Source organism: Anas acuta, chromosome 1, assembly GCF_963932015.1.
Source record: "Anas acuta chromosome 1, bAnaAcu1.1, whole genome shotgun sequence".
NCBI lineage: Eukaryota > Metazoa > Chordata > Aves > Anseriformes > Anatidae > Anas > Anas acuta.
The window spans coordinates 150,986,671-151,001,893 of NC_088979.1; the positions used below are offsets into that span (position 1 = coordinate 150,986,671).

General features: G+C 54.5%; 1 protein-coding gene across 2 annotated transcripts; it reads right to left on the minus strand.

Moving 5' to 3' along the window:
- Positions 1 to 1,499: 1,499 nt before the first annotated feature.
- Positions 1,500 to 11,577, minus strand: SOX10 (SRY-box transcription factor 10). 2 transcript variants are annotated; one of them, XM_068665841.1, is made up of 5 exons: positions 11,386 to 11,577; positions 10,940 to 11,266; positions 9,793 to 10,236; positions 4,402 to 4,667; positions 1,500 to 4,001 (listed from the first exon to the last, which is right to left on the minus strand). In XM_068665841.1, exons 3-5 carry the CDS (start codon positions 10,200 to 10,202, stop codon positions 3,286 to 3,288), a joined length of 1,392 nt encoding a protein of 463 aa, XP_068521942.1. In that variant the 5' UTR covers positions 10,203 to 10,236; positions 10,940 to 11,266; positions 11,386 to 11,577; the 3' UTR covers positions 1,500 to 3,285. The 2 variants fall into 2 exon arrangements, with proteins under 2 accessions (XP_068521942.1, XP_068521934.1); XM_068665833.1 differs by lacking the exon at positions 10,940 to 11,266 and having other exon boundaries at positions 11,386 to 11,572.
- Between the last annotated feature and the right edge of the window lie 3,646 nt (positions 11,578 to 15,223).

Here is a 15,223-nt window from a genome sequence, read left to right on the forward strand (position 1 = left end):
GTCGTTTTCTTGTCCCTTTTTTTTTTTTTTTTTTAAATGGCTTCTTTGTTCCCTGCCCGCCTCCCCTCCCCAGCCTCGCATCTGTATCAGATACGATTAAAGGGATAGGGAAGGATGCTGGGCCAGCTCCTGTTAGGCTGCGGGAGGAGTGTTTAACCCCTCTGTTACCAGTGTCATGTCTCTCAGTCATGGCTTCGCTGTGGGGACACTCCTAGACGAGAGGAGGCACCCCCTTCCACTGGAGGATGGTTGATGTGGAACCCAATCGCTTTCTTAGTTTGCTTTTTGAGGAGCCAGAGAAGGCTACTTGTGTATGGTTAAGGACTTTCTCTTCCCGGTCTTCTGTTCATCCACACCATGGCCCTTCTCCACCCCTGGGATTAGCTGTCCTATCCCTAACTCTGCCATGGCTCCCCTCATCCCCTACACGCTCCTGACCTGCTCGGCAATGCTCTAGTTCCCTTCTGGACTCTCCCCACAGCCTGTAGTTTGGGGTAGAGATGTCTCCTCCAACTCACTGAGTGGTCACAGACTTACTTTGCACAGAACTGTTTAGCTTGACATCACTGACATTAAATGTCATTAAGCTGTTCTGCTGCTGATGCGCTTGGCCCTATACAGGACTTCATCCAAATAGTGCCACGAGTTTTAAAAAGCTTTAAATATAGGAACTCCTACTTAAACTATCACTTAAATAGGAGTTTCTAGACCTCCTGCTTATTTTACTCACCCATTAAGTGTCTAGTGAACACAAAATCACAGGATAGATCACGTGTCTTTGCTTTGAAGCCTCTGGAATCCATTTTTAATTGTTGTGGAGTCTCTGTGTTAATTGGAACCCTACCTTGCTCCCATTGGCCTTGAGAGAAGTTCTTAAGCAGACCAATACCTGCTCTACATTTTCTTTCCGAACATCTTCAGGTAGTCTCCTAGGACCTGACTACACCCAGGATGTCCTCTTCAACAACTGAGGTACATACTTCTCTTCTTGAATATATTGTGTGTGTGAGAGTGTATTTAAATTCTTACTTGTGGAAGGCAAGAGGCTGGGTGTGTTGAGTTTCTACAAACTAATGGCTGTTCCAAAACACTTCCAAAATCCACAAGTTTATGTAAGGGGAAGTTTTTTATGAAGGTACATAATGGCCACGTGGAGATGAGGATTGGAGGAGAAACCCCACATGCCTATTCTGGAGAGAATTAATAATGATGCTAAGGAATTATTGGGTGAAATACACAAAATAGTGCACTTCTTAATGGCACAGGAACAGAATTCAGCATTACTGCATCTCTCACTCTGGAAATGGTTGGAACAGAAGAGTTTCATCTCCATGAAGGAGTGCAGTAAGCCAGCTGGAGTTCTGCCGGTGTCCTCTCAGTGATAGGCAGAGGAAAGCTGTGCACGGGATCCGTGCGGTGTTGTAGTGACACACGACAGACTTACTGATGGGGGAAAAAAAAGAGGCTTTCATGAAAGAGGTCAAAAAACTCCAGAGACATGAAAATGAAACTTTTAAGTTTATTATTCCATATGTTTAATGCAGAGTTAATGGCGCTAGGACAGCGTAGAGACTGGGGGAAGGGAGCTGGGGGAGGAAGGTGCTACTTGCATAAATAAGGGGACAGGGCTTGAACAGGTTACATGCGTACAGGGAGCAAACATTCTACATGATCTTTTCAGACACCACAAGGAGAAGTCATCCATAGCTAAGGGAGGCAGGAAGGGCATCTGACAGTCATAACAGCAGAGGGAAACAACGGCACGGATCACAGTCCATGTTTGGTCAAAGTATTTTCTCTTTCTAGACTGGATTACCCATTGGAAGGTCCCTTCTCTGTGATCAATTGCCAGGAGTCATTTTATTTTTCCTGCAGCAACTTCTGTGCCAATTCACTCCCTGGCATGGCAAACCACCCCAGTCCTGGAGGTGTCAAAGGAGAAGTCAGCAGACTGTCCTCAGGCGTTGGGCTGAAAAAAAGAGGGTTGATCTGACTGCAAGAGTTGCTTGCTTCCAGTTCGAATCCCAGAGGCAAAAATGAGTTCTTCTGCACCTAACCAGGCTTGTTTTCTTTATACTCATCCAAAACTGGGTGTGTATCTACCTCGCTTAGAGCCACAGGTTCATCTTTCCATCCTCAGTGAAGGTAGGAAGGAGGTGTTGATGGATTGCAATATGTGATGAACAAACGAGCAGGGATGCACACCCCATCAGCCTGAGTTGGGAGCAGGGGTTCAAAGTGAGTATTGCAATTGCCTCTGGGTGTTGGCAAGTGCACAGTAGCTTTCTTGGTGCCTCCACTTTCGGGCAGGCACTGGAAGAGCAAGGACTAGGTTTGCTCAGAGGTTGTTGAGGATACTGAAGAGATTAGAAAGGACTGAGATGCCAGAAATACCAGACACAAGTGAACGATATAAAGTAATTGTAAGAAAGGAGGATTCGCTCACAGCACCTTAATGATCCACAGGTCCTGCCCCACCTCTCCTGCATCCCCATACACAAACACACGCGCACACACAGGCTATGATATGAGAAAGGCTAAGAGTGACAATGCAGTTCCTGAGTCCAACGCATTGTTCAGTCAAGCCTTACAAAAAAAAAAAAAATCCATGCAGGAAGGAGCGTGGGATTAAACAGAGGCAGGACGGAGAGAAGAGGCGGGGAGAAAAGCTAGGGCGCAGTCGTGGAAATCAGCAGGGAAGCAAGCGTAAGTTGGTCTTCAAACGGGGATCGAGATTCATGCATGTGTGAATCTTAGGCAGGACTGCTGCACAACACTGATCGCAAGGAAGCCGGCCGTGCCGTCCTCCCCGCTCCTCCTCCCACAACATGTTCACCACGGCTGAGCAGCCACCCTTCACCCCACAGCAGGTGACAAAGAGTTGGCCGGCGTGGTCTTTTGGAAACGCTTGCTAACTCACTGGAGGAGTCTGGGGAGGGGAAGGAAAGGACAGTCTCTCTTCTCTTAAGTCCAGGGTGCACAAAACGAAGCCCACCACGGACCAGTCACTCCATGTCTTGAATCCTCCTCATCTAGAAGGCCAATAAGGTGTTGCAAGCCAGTGGCATGGCCTGCGTGGAATCGGTAAAGGGCGAAAGGGCGAAAAACCTTCCTCGAGGCGGGTGAGCCAGCGATAGCCGGGGTCAAGAAAGGCACTTCCAGATACTCAGTGGGTTTTGGTGGCTGGATGGTGGCACTGAGTGACCTCGGAGTTCGGAGGCTCTTCTGCCTGTGCTGATTCTTCAGAGCCTTTCCGTCGCTGCTTCGGTCACCGTTCCCCATTCCCTACGGTCTGGAGAGAGTCGTATAGACGGGCTGTTCCCAATGTGTGGGGCTATGGGACTGTGGCACGGAGGGTGCGGGGTCAGAGATGGCGGTGTAAAGGGGACGTTGGGAAGGTCCCATGTAGGAGAAGGCAGAGTAGAGGCCAGAGGCTTGGCTGGAGTGGCTGTAGTAGGGTCCCGAGGGCTGGTGGTCAGGGTAGTCAAACTGGGGCCTGGAGATGGAGGGGAAGGCCGAACCGTAGTGGGGCAGGCTCAGGGACGTGTAAGCTATCTGGGAGGTGGAGGGCTGGTCGGTGTAATGACCTCCGGGGGCGGACCCCTCCGTTTTCACCTGGGCCTTGGAGTCCACCACCGGTGACGTGGCGGCGGACAAGGAGACCCCATGCTGCTTGGAGATCCAGGCCGAGTGTCCGCTGGCCGCAGCCAGGGCGCTCCCGAGGCCGTAGCCGGCGGCCGCGGCTGCCGCGTAGCCCCCGACATGGCCTGGGTGGCCAGCGTGTCCGTTGGGCGGCAGGTACTGGTCGAACTCGTTGACGTCAAAGGTCTCCATGTTGGACATCACCTCGTGGCTGATCTCGCCGATGTCCACGTTGCCGAAGTCGATGTGGGGCTTTCCCCCTTCCCCCAGGGAGCGCCCTTCCCGCTTGGAGTCGGCTTTGCCTGCCTGCAGCTCGGTCTTCGGGGTGGTGGGAGGCGTGGGGGGGCCGTGGCTCTGACCTGCAAGGTGAAAAACATTTTGAGGAGGAAAGAGAGGGGAGAAGGTGAGTTACTGCGTTCAACCTGGGCAGCTCCACAGGCCAGCTCCGCTCCTCCCAGTATGCCAGCAACTGCACTGAGACTTCGGTGGAGGGGGAGCCACCGAATGGCCAGCCAAGAACAAATATTTTTATATCATCTTGCCAAAAACAAGGAAGGGTAAAATGATACCCCACCGGAGAAGAGGAATGTAAGTGCCATGAAACTCAGGCATGGCCCTATACCAGTGACTCCAGCAGTCTGCTGGGTTGTGAGCGAGGTGTGAGCCACACCACTACGGCTTTTACAGCGATGGCTTGTTTTCCTCAGCCTCCCCGTTGGCCATAACCTGCCATCGGGTTCACAAAGACCCAGGACTCACCTGAGGAGTGTTCTGGGTGCCCGTCGGACATGGGCGACCCTTCCCCGGGGTGCCTGTGGTCCAGGTGGGCGTTCTTGTAGTGGGCCTGGATGGCGGCAGCCCCGCCAGCCTCCGCCTCCACCTGGCCTTCGCCCTCGCCCTGCGTGGCCTTGCCGTTTTTCCGCCGGCGGGGCTGGTACTTGTAGTCGGGGTGGTCTTTCTTGTGCTGCATCCTCAGCCGCTCCGCCTCTTCGATAAAGGGGCGCTTGTCGCTTTCATTCAGCAGCCTGCGGAGACCAGGGTGGTAAAGAAGAGGGGAAGGAGAGGGGCAGGTGTGTGAGAAAAAAAAAAAAATCCCAATACACACAATTATGGGACACAGCATATAAATCTGGGCATCGGGGTGTTGCCCTGTTTTAGGGTATTTCCCGGAATAACAGGGAGAGCTGGGAGTGATTCAATGGAGACAGCAGTGTTTTCCTCCTCATCGTTTATGGTCAGCATTAAAACTGAATGTCATGGTCAGTGCCAGTGCTGGGTGCCCCTTCCCCACCTGCATTATACATCTCAGGAATTTCAACAGCCTCACTTGCATTTTAGTTTCACCCCCAAAGGAAAACGCAGCCTTTCACAGCCATGGAAAATAAGACCGGAAAAGCTGCTTTCAAAGATTTAGGGCAAATTAAGGGAATCTGCCATCAAACGATGGCAGTATGGCACACCCTTACTACCCATACCGCTGCCTTCCACATCTCTTGCTCCTCCCCAGACTGTTTTTATTCCAATTTAAGCCTTTTTGTGGGCTCTGCTCTGAGTTGGTGTTGTCTCCACCCAAGCTACTGCCTGGAGCTCGCTGGGCCTTTAAGCCTCTTGCAATATCCTAAAAATATTAGGAGGAAAATGGTGTATCCTGCTCCTCCTGGAGCTCCTGCTCACTGTAAATGAGGATAATGCAAAAGGTTGAAACACAAATGCCTAGCCCTTCTTGAATGTAGCCTCGTAGCTGTAAAAAAAAATTAGCTTCTACATTGCTAGACTGTGTACAAATCGATGAGCTTTGGTCTCTAGATTAAAGGCTGTAGAAATGTAAGCTCCTTCTCTGTATTCTTGCCAGATCATGAGCTGCTCTGGTTAAGATAGGATCTCCAGGAAAATTGTGAAATGTGCAGGCAGGGCAGCTCAGAAAGCTTGAAGATGAGAACGATCTGGTTGCTCAGGGCTTTAGCAGCTTCAGTTGGAAGCGCTTCAGTTTAATTTTGTGTGTTTTGTTGTGTTTTGTTTTGTTTTGTTTTTTCCCCCTCAAATATCCTTGTGACTTAGGGTCAACCTGCTTCCAAGCAGAAACCAGTGCTCTCAGAAGGGGTCAGTCTTTTCCTGTGACTTGTACCTCAGGCACCCCCAAGCCCTCAGTGCTAACAGGCAAGTGATTCTGCTAAACTGTAGGCGCTGTGGAAGAAGGAAAGGCCTGAGAAACTGAAGTTTCTCAGTGCTCCCTGTGCATCCCCCTGCCCTTCAGCCAGAAGGTGTATGGCGTGGCCTGGAGCACGTTACAGTGCTGACCTGGGTTCACTCCAGGCAGCCCGAGAAGGTCGCAGCCACACGCCGCATTCCTCCACTGCCTTAATCCTGCAGATTAAAGCAACTGAGCCACCACGAATCCAGCACCAGCTTTCCTGTCTCCCTCCTGCCCCTCTATACCACGCTCACACATCCTGGAGGGCTCTAATCCTTCAGCCAGCCCTGCTCCAGGCTGCCCAAGAGGTCTGAAGGGACAGCCTGTCTGGCCATCCTGACCTCTGGAGGCATCAAGGGTTGGGAGGCAACCTCACACCTTGAGGACACCCCTTCTCCGTGGGAGGTGAAGAAACGGAGGCAAACTCTTCACTACAAGGCAGCTGGGCTCGGGCTTCTCTACACAGCCAACCCAGATGGTGCTGAAGTTGGGAACTTGCTGTGGTTGGGAACAAAATGTCTCCTTTTACAGAAGCACCTCTTGGAGCAAGAGGCTGGATGCCGGACAGCCAGCTTTGATCTGCTGGATGTATCAGTGAACTTCCAGTGGAGGCCAGCAGTGAAGGCCGAAGCTCAACCTTCCTCATCTGCCTCATGGATGACCTGAACCAGATCCAACCGTGTCTAAGCAGGAGTCAAATCCCTGCCCTCTGGTCTGTGCCTGGTCTCCTCACCGCCTCTCCTCTCCCCTCCACAGCCGCCCGCTAGCAGTGCCACCAGCAGGCCAGTGGGACACCCACTCCCCGTGCCTTTGTCTTCTTCCCCAGCCTCCCTGCTCCCTCCTCCCTCCCGCTGGGATCAGAGCTCAAATCGGCTTTAGCAAAGTGAAACTGGTGCGAGCAGGCAAAGGCCAGGAGATTTGGGGGATTTGGATTTCACTCGCTTCCTGCCCTCCCCCTCCGCCCCCCAACGCTCCCCTGTCGATAATGCACAGGAATCTCGCACGGGCAGAGAACTTATGGATCACAGAGCAAAGCCCTCGTGGGGCTTACCACAGCCCTCTCCACCCACCCCGGCACCAAACGCCCCCGATGAGTTGGCGTGGTGGGAATGGGGATGTCCACAGCCCCGGATTTCATGGGCATCACCCTGTCCCGGGCGCGTTTTCTTGGTGAGGTGGGGTGCAGAAAACAAGGGAGCTGCCACCCCCATAAAAAAAGTCCCTTCATCGTGTCTCCTCGTCCCCAGGAACAGCCCCGCTGTCCCCTTCTTCTCGTGTCCCGCTTGTTTTCGGCCCCGGAGACGGTGCTGGCTGGCGTGTTGGCTTAGAGTCACGCCGACATTTTCAGCAGCCGGCCTCCATTTGAGAGCTGTTCCTCATCCCACCCCAGGGAAGGACAGCAGCCAAGGCGAGCTTTCGTCAAGCATGGAAACCCTCCCTTCTCCTCCTCCCCTTCCCCTCGCCCTCCATTTTAGCGCCTTCACTTCTTCGCCTGCATCTTTCCCATCCCAAGCGGACACAAACCAGGGGCCCCAGCACTAAGATTTTCTAGTAGAAAAGCTACTTGGATCGGCCCTTCAGGAAGATTTTCCAGGCTCTGCCGTCCCTACCCATCACCGTGCATATATTTGGCTTAAAGCTCTGCCGGCAGCCTCCATGCTCACCAGCTCTCGCTCCCTGCACCGCTAACGCAGCCCATACGTGTGCAAGCTCACAGCCACCCATGTGGAAACGCACTTTGCCACTCTTCTTTTCCAAAGCAAGTAGTGATTTCGGCTGTTGGGTTTGGGCGGTCGCTTTGTAGATGATCTGTAAGCATCCAGGTCCCTTTGCAGGGGACCTGCCAAATGCATTTGTGAAGTGATTGAGATTAAGCCAGAGCTCAGCCGGGCTGCCTGCAGTTAGACTGGCACGTAGCTGCAATACCTTGGGGGCAGCAGGAACCTAAATAGAGGAAAACCCAACTGCACGCTGGGCTGAAAGGCTTGGCTCAGGGCTGCAAGCCTGGAAACCTTCAGGCCACCTCCCTTGGACTTTTTGTCACCTATTATTTGCCCCCAGCCCTACCAGAAAGACAAATACACGTCGTCCTAGCCAGCTCAGATGCTGCTGCACCCATAACCCTGGTGGTACAGTCCCGTATGGGCTGGCACAGCTCCGATAGCCACTGTCTGCCCTAGCAGCAAAGACTCGGGAAGGATCCGTGTCCCAGCAAAGCCATCGGCACCTGGCAGCCACAACCCCAGGTCTGATCCTGCAAGCTCCTCCGCGTGACGCACGCGCTCTCTGGCCGCACAATGCCCTACGAAACACCCGGGGCCCTCTGCAGAACCTCAGCCATCACCTGATGGCCATGTCCCCTGCTGCACCCGACCGCTCTCACGCTGGTTTGCCGGCGGCAGGAGCCGTGCCGGCTCCAGCTCGGGTGCACAAATGTCACCACGGGCCGGGGGCTGCATCTCCGTGCACTCTTCCCACGGCAGCTGTGGAGGGATTTAACCACTCTGCTCTGCTTTCAAAGGAAACGGAGTGTCCGAAGGGAGGCCGCTGCCCTAAAATCTGGCAGTATTTCGCAACGAGGGAATGATAGCTTGAAATAACACTCTGGGAGCAAAAAAAAAAGGTAGATTCGGATGCGGAGATGCAGGCGAGGGGAGCCAGAAGGAGCTGGGAAGCAGAACAATGGGGGCAAAGCGTAAGAAGGAGATCGGTTCATACTGGCACAAATGGAAGAGGACGCCACAGTGATAATAGGTGGAGATGGCCAAGTTCATACAACAAAATGTGGGGGGGACAGAGCGAACCTGTGGGCTACCAGGGTGGGGGCAAAAGAGCAGGCAGGGGGTTGAGCACTGCGCATCGTAGTTTTGCCTGCGGTCCAGAGGCTGGCAGCAGAGCCCGAGGCTGGGCAAAGGAAAATGAAGGCAGCGGGGAACAAAGCAGAAAGGAGCAGAAAGAGCATCAGAGGAGACCTCTGCCTTCAGCTTCCCAAAGCAATCCACTTGCTTGAGTTACAGCAGACACTGGCGGGTCGGCGTAAATGGGGGGACACAGCAGAGGGAGCAACCGGTGCTCAAGGGCTCAGTTCTCCCTTGTGAGCAGGGAGGTTTGGAGGCAGGAGGAGATCTACTGGACAGGGCGCGTTCCAGTTCTGCTTGGAAAAATGTCTCGTGGCCCATCTGAAGCAGAGGGTGTTGGTCGGTGCAGGGGGCTTGCAGCAGAAAGTGCTTGTGATAAGTCAACGGGGTTATTGGGAGAAATGGCCTGACGGGAATGAAGCGGCATGGCCAGCCTTGCACGCGTGGGACCCCTTCATAGCAGGGGCTCTCCTTGCCCCCCCCTCCCCACCACGGGCCTCGCTGCACCTGCATGGCCTGCCGAAACCAGGACCGAGCCGGGAAGGATGGGTGTGTGGCTCAACCCTTGTCTCTCTGCCCTCATCCTTCCTCCTCAGCCATGTCTTTGCTTCCCGCTTGCTCTGTGGTGCTGCACGGAAGATAACCCCTGCTGGTGTGGGGACCCGAGATCAAACAGGCTCGGGGCAGCCACAAGCGAGTTAAGCCTGACGGGGCTCAGCCCAGCTTCTGTTCATGTGAAACTTTGCCCAACAGAGGGTGAGCCAAGGAGGCAAGGTCTCCCCTGACAGTCAGGTAGGACCAGGATGAGCGTCCTGGTCAGGAACAAGAGGGAAAGTTAGAGGGAAACAGGTGGAAAAGGGAGGCATGGGCTCCATCTGGGGTGGAGGTGAGCCCTGCTGAGGAATCCTTCCCTGTGTATATAGGGTATAACAGCCACTCTTGCCCCGTTCCCCCAGCCACCATGGAGGAGGCTCCCTGTGGGGAAAAAAAACTTTCTCAGGGGACACCCCGTCCATCCCACCATCCCCATCCTTCCTCCTGACTACATATTCCACTCCAGGACACCTCCGGGCCTCAACCCCCTCACACGCCCGCTCTTACCTCCAGAGCTTCCCCAAGGTCTTACTGAGCTCGGCGTTGTGGAGGTGCGGGTACTGGTCAGCCAATTTCCTCCGGGCAGCCTGTGCCCATACCATGAAGGCGTTCATGGGCCTCTTGACGTGGGGTTTGCTCTTGTTACTTCCATTGACCCGAACGGGCATGGGTACCAGGGTCCAGTCATAGCCGCTCAGCACCTGGCTGACCGCCTCACGGATGCACACGGGGAATTTGTCGTCGTCCGCCTCCGAGTCTTGCTGTTCCTTCTTGACCTTGCCCATCTCTCCGTTCCCGGAGCCGGTGAGGTGAGGAGAGGTGTCCGATGCCATGGAGGGTCCCGGCGAGAGGCAGTGGTGGTCTTCGGAGCCCACCGGGCTCATCTCCACCTCTGAAAGGTCTTGGTCGTCGGCCATGGTCTCTTCTTCCTTCTCGGTGTCCTTCTTCTCACTGGGGAGGGGAGGGAGGAAGACAAAAACAAAGGAAAGAAAGAAAAAAAAAAAAAAAGAAAGAAAACAAAAAAACGAGGGGAAATAGAGAAAAGGAAAAGCGACCACCAAATCCAACAGGGACTCCACACTCTCCGAAGAGCTGACCACGAGACAGGGGCCGCTTGATAAAAGCACAAGCAAAGCAATTGCCATGCACACCACAAAACCCGTGATCCAGGGGGGTGGGGATGGGCTGGGGCCCCAATTAATCGGGAGCTCCTATCTTTGCGATCGTCCCAAGCTGGTGTCTGCAGAGGGGCCTACGGCAGCTGCCCAGCTGTGCCAAGGGCCAGTGGGACAAGGGGGTTTGGGGACCCCAGAAGAGGGAGCATGGAGCCTCCTGCCTGGCCACAGCTCCCCATGGGGAGCAGGACCGGGGGGACAGCCACAAAACTTGTGCCAGGAGGTGCCCCTTTCCTTTGAAGCCATGCCTTGTATCGCCAGCACAGTGCCTAGGAAGAGGGGGGCACCAGCACCGTGTTGATAAACCAAAGGGACACGTCTCATATCTCCTGGCCACCTCCAGGGACACAAGGCAGCGAAAAGTGCCTCCGTGGGGACACCCCATCCCTCAGCCACTGCTCACACAGCAAAGCCTTAAAATATATCCACATCGCATCCCCACGCACGTCCGTGGGGATATACGTGCACCACATACATACAGATATTCAGATGCAAGCACACGTGAAGTTGAACTTTGAGAGAAGCCACGGAGCCGAGCTGCCTGCCCCGCGCACCCCTCCTTGCTTGCTGCCTGCAGTCACCTCTAAAAGTCCCTGCCACGGCACAGCCGCTGCCCTCATTGAGAAAGAAACGCTCTGAAAATAAAGGCCTCCTTATCCAACCCCCCCCCCCCCCCAGCCAGAAATAAAAAGAAGGAAAAAAAAAAAAAGAAGTTTTAGAAGAGCGTGCCTCTGGTTTAGCTGAAAAAGTCAATGGGGAACTAAGGCTGCTGTCGCTCCGCTTGCAGAGGGTGGCACGGCGCTTTGCTGGGGAAATTGAAAAAGTGGCAGAAAGTAGGGAAAATTAAAAAAATAATAATAAAAAAAAAAAAAAATGAGAGTGAATGTGTGTGTGCATGCCAGGGAGCTCAGGTAGGAAAACTTACGTTGCTAATCCTGCGAGGGCTGCGGTGTCCCAGTCGCCCCCCTGCTCTCCCTCCGGCTTCGGGGTGCGCTGCCGGGGAGGCGCTCAGGCGAGTGCCATTCCTGGAGGGAGGCTTGGTTTTTTCTAATACCCCGGCTGGATGCCTCTCGCTGGCTTTGCTGCTTAGCACCGGGGGAGGGAAGGGCGGAAGGTGGAGCCAAGCGTTTCTCAGAGCCAGGACACGGTCAGGCCGCTGGGGAGGGGATGCAGGCAGCCCCCCACCCCACCTCGGCCTTCCCCACTTTCCACCAGCGCCGGCTGCTTGGCCGGAGATCAAGGATGGAGAATGAAACCCCCAGCGGATTGGGGTTGCTGGGTGCAGGGAGGGATGTGGCTGGGCTCCCCTTCTTCCCCCTAGCATCACCCTTGTTCTTGCAGGGCACGGTGGCCCCCACGTTCCCAACATCCCTTATCCCCATCACGGGGTCTGATGGGGACCCCAGTGCGCTGCAACAAGCTGGCCCAGGACTCCGGGGTCAGGATGTTGCAGGAGGTCAGGAGTGTCCTGAGAATGAAGGACATCAGGTCCTTTCTCATCAGGCTGTCAAAGAGCAGCACCAACCCCATAACCATGAGAGGTCACCCATAAAAATCGGACGACCTCCCCAGGTCCTCCAGAGCTAGCGATGGGACAGAGCCAGCTCCTGCCCCAGCCCCTCACTGGAGTCCCAACCTGAAGGAGCTTCAGTGCTACGTCTGGGTGCACGGCTGTGACCCAGGGAACCAACCTCAAGGGATTTCCAGAGCGTTTCCAGCTCCTGTAGCAACTCTTTGTTCTTCACAGACTGTGTTAGAGAGATCCCACAAAAACCCTGGCTGGTGCCACATGAAGCATAAGGGGACCAGTCCCAAGGACGGTGCTGAGCACCTGAGCTAACGCACTCAGAGCGAAGCTGTGGGGCTGGCTGCTGCCCTTGTAGACCTCACTGACAGCATAGGACCATTTCCCTATGAACGTAGCTCTGAAACTATGGGGTGGTTCCAGGGAAAACCTCACTAGAGCCCACTGAGGACTCTTTACAGAATGGGACCAAGAGTGGGAATGGCTGCACGTCAACGGCATCAAACCTGTGGCTGGCAGAGGTGCTTAAAGGTGTCTGTGTGGTCTTGCACTGCCCATAACAACCTCTTAAGTGCTCTCCCTTCTTTCTTTTTCTTAATCATCACCCCCTCCAGAAAAAGAGGCGCTCAGATGCTCCTCCTCACAAGATGCCTTTTTCCCTTTGGAAGAGAGAAATGTGGGTGGCTTTTTCTTGGATGCTGTGAAAACCCAAAGGAAAGCCTAGCAAATTAAGACAAGTTCCTGCTTCCTCAACCAAAGCAGCAACCGGTGAACTTTGTGCCTTAGAGTATGGAGCAAGTGCTCCCACCAGGAGACACCTCCAGCTCCCAAGCCAGTGGAAGTCCATGGCCCACCGGAGGCAGAGTAAGCACTGCGGGGCTGATGTTTTCTTACACGTCCTCAGGGTCTGGGTGAGCAGAAGAGTGTCTCAGTCCCCCACCCCCAACTGTGGCAAAAAAAGGAGTAAATCAGGAGGGAACTTCAGTAATCCAGAGGGCTGTGGACTAACGTTGGTCCCACTGCTTGCTGTCCCCATCAGGGGCTGCTGCCACCTGCCAGGTCCCATCCATGCCTTGTTGGAAGAGCTCTGGGTGCCTTGGCCCTCAACAGGGACATCCCAAAACGTATGGGCCTGGCTCAAAGGAACACACACCAGACACACAATTTCTGCAATCTGCAGTCTCAGTGTCTCCACGTGTTTAAATGGTGGGCAAAGTTGTTGTTGTTGGTTTTGTTTTGTGTGTTTTTTTCCTCCATTCTGCCTTTCTCTAGTTGTTGCTTTTTGTCTCCTTTGCTTCTGCCTCCTCTTTCTGAATTCTCTTTCCCTGTGTGTAGCCTTTTTTTTTTCCTGTTCCCAGCTCTCCCTTGCAACACTGCCTGCAGGTGCATGCTCACACACCCTTTTCCAAGTCTTTTCCATCCGTGTTTCATCTCTTCCCTCGTGCTGTGAAGAGGGAGAGACAGGAGAGTGAGCGGTGGAAGACCACACCTATAGGGCAACGGGTGATGCTTTCTCTTCAGCTGAGGTGAGAGGACGCAAAGAGAGGGAGGAGAAGAGACCAGGAAAAGGGACAGGAGCAGGGGACCCTGCTCAGTAGGGTTTCAATGGGAGGGCCACGTTGGTGGGACACCAAAGGCCACCTCCTCTGAGGTGACCCCCATTCACTGCACCCATGGGAAGCGGAGGAATAAGAGGGGAGAGTGCGTCTCTAATGGGCAAATGGGCTTGGAGGGGGAAAAAAGACCAGAGGATGCCCATTGGGAACTTTTGGTGTCCCCAAACCATTTCTGCTTTTACGGATAGGTGAGGATGCATGCCCCAAAAACCCAGCGAGCTCCCCATCCACGAGACAGGGCCAGCTTTTGTCCCGTGCCCAGCCTGGGGGCACAGCACTGGTATTGTCCCGGGACCGCCTGGGAAAATGGGAGGGGTTCCCCATGAAACCTTTCCATAGAGCAAAACAGCGTCAGAGCCGGGTCTGGGGGGGGGGGACGGGACTGGGGCAGACACCAGAAAAAAAACACACACACAACGGGCAAACAATACCGGCAGTGTGCTGAGGGAAAGGGAGACCCATGAATTGGGAGTTTGATAAGGATTTTCTCCCGCGCGCGCCCGCTCTCTCAACAGCCCCTTCAGTTTTCCCGGCACCCCCCTCCTTCCCTTTGCCTGCTCGCTTGTTTGGGCCTCAAACAGTGCGCTGCCTTTGTTCGGGGATACAGGTGAACGGCCATCATGTGATGCACGCACACGCGGGCGCGCACATAAAAAGCTTTTTCAGAGCGCCCGGCTTGCCTCAGACCCGAAGACGGGAGAGGAGACCCGGGCCGGGAGCAGCGGGGACGGCGGCGCTGCTCCATCCCGCTGCAGCACACCCCGTCCCGCCGAGGTGGGCCTGCGGGGAGATTCGGGGCAAAGCTGGGGGTCTGCGGGGGTCTCGAGCCTGTTATCTCCTCAGGAGGCAGGCAATAGCGGGCTGGCTCCGGGTGTGGGGTGGCCGTGCTGGGGATGGGGTGCAGAAAGTCCCCTTCACCTCGCGTGGCTCGCGGGGAGGTGCTGGGGCTGAGCCCTCGTCCCTCCCCGGGTCCCACGTGGGATGAGCGTCCTTGTATCCTCGCCGGCATGAGGTTCCCTGCTCCCACCGTGGCTGGGGAGGAGGAGGAGGAAGGAGGAAGGCCTCCTGCTGGAAATGGGGGACCTCAGCCCCTAAGGGAGAGCTGCTGGATGTGTTTGCTCAATCCCTTCAGCCAGGAGGGAGAAAGAGAAAGGAGGAGGACCAAGGCGGTTCTGGGAAGGCTGAGGGTGGTGGAGATGTTTGGCACCTGCTGGAAATTCCCCTGTCCCAAACAGAAATAGTGCATCAGACCTCGTCAATGAGGTCTGTGTGTCCCCTTTGGTGTGGAGATGCGACGGGGCCCTCTCACATCTCATCACTACGACCATGAAATAGCTGGGAAGCCATGTAGCTCAGTCCTGGGACAACGTGCAGGCCAGGGAGGGCGAGGTTTTGGTGCTGAAGGCATGAATGAATCAGAAAAAAAAAAAAAAGAAAAAGAAAAAAAAAAAAAAAAGAAAAAGAAAAAAAAAAAAAGGCAAGGTTTCAACCAGTTACTCTTTTTATTTGAAGGTCACCTGAGTGTGATACTCAAGGGAAAGGCAGCGAGGAGCAAAGGGAGAGGCCAACATTTCATCATGACACTCAGAAAATCGATGGGTCTGCGGATGGCCTGACTCGTG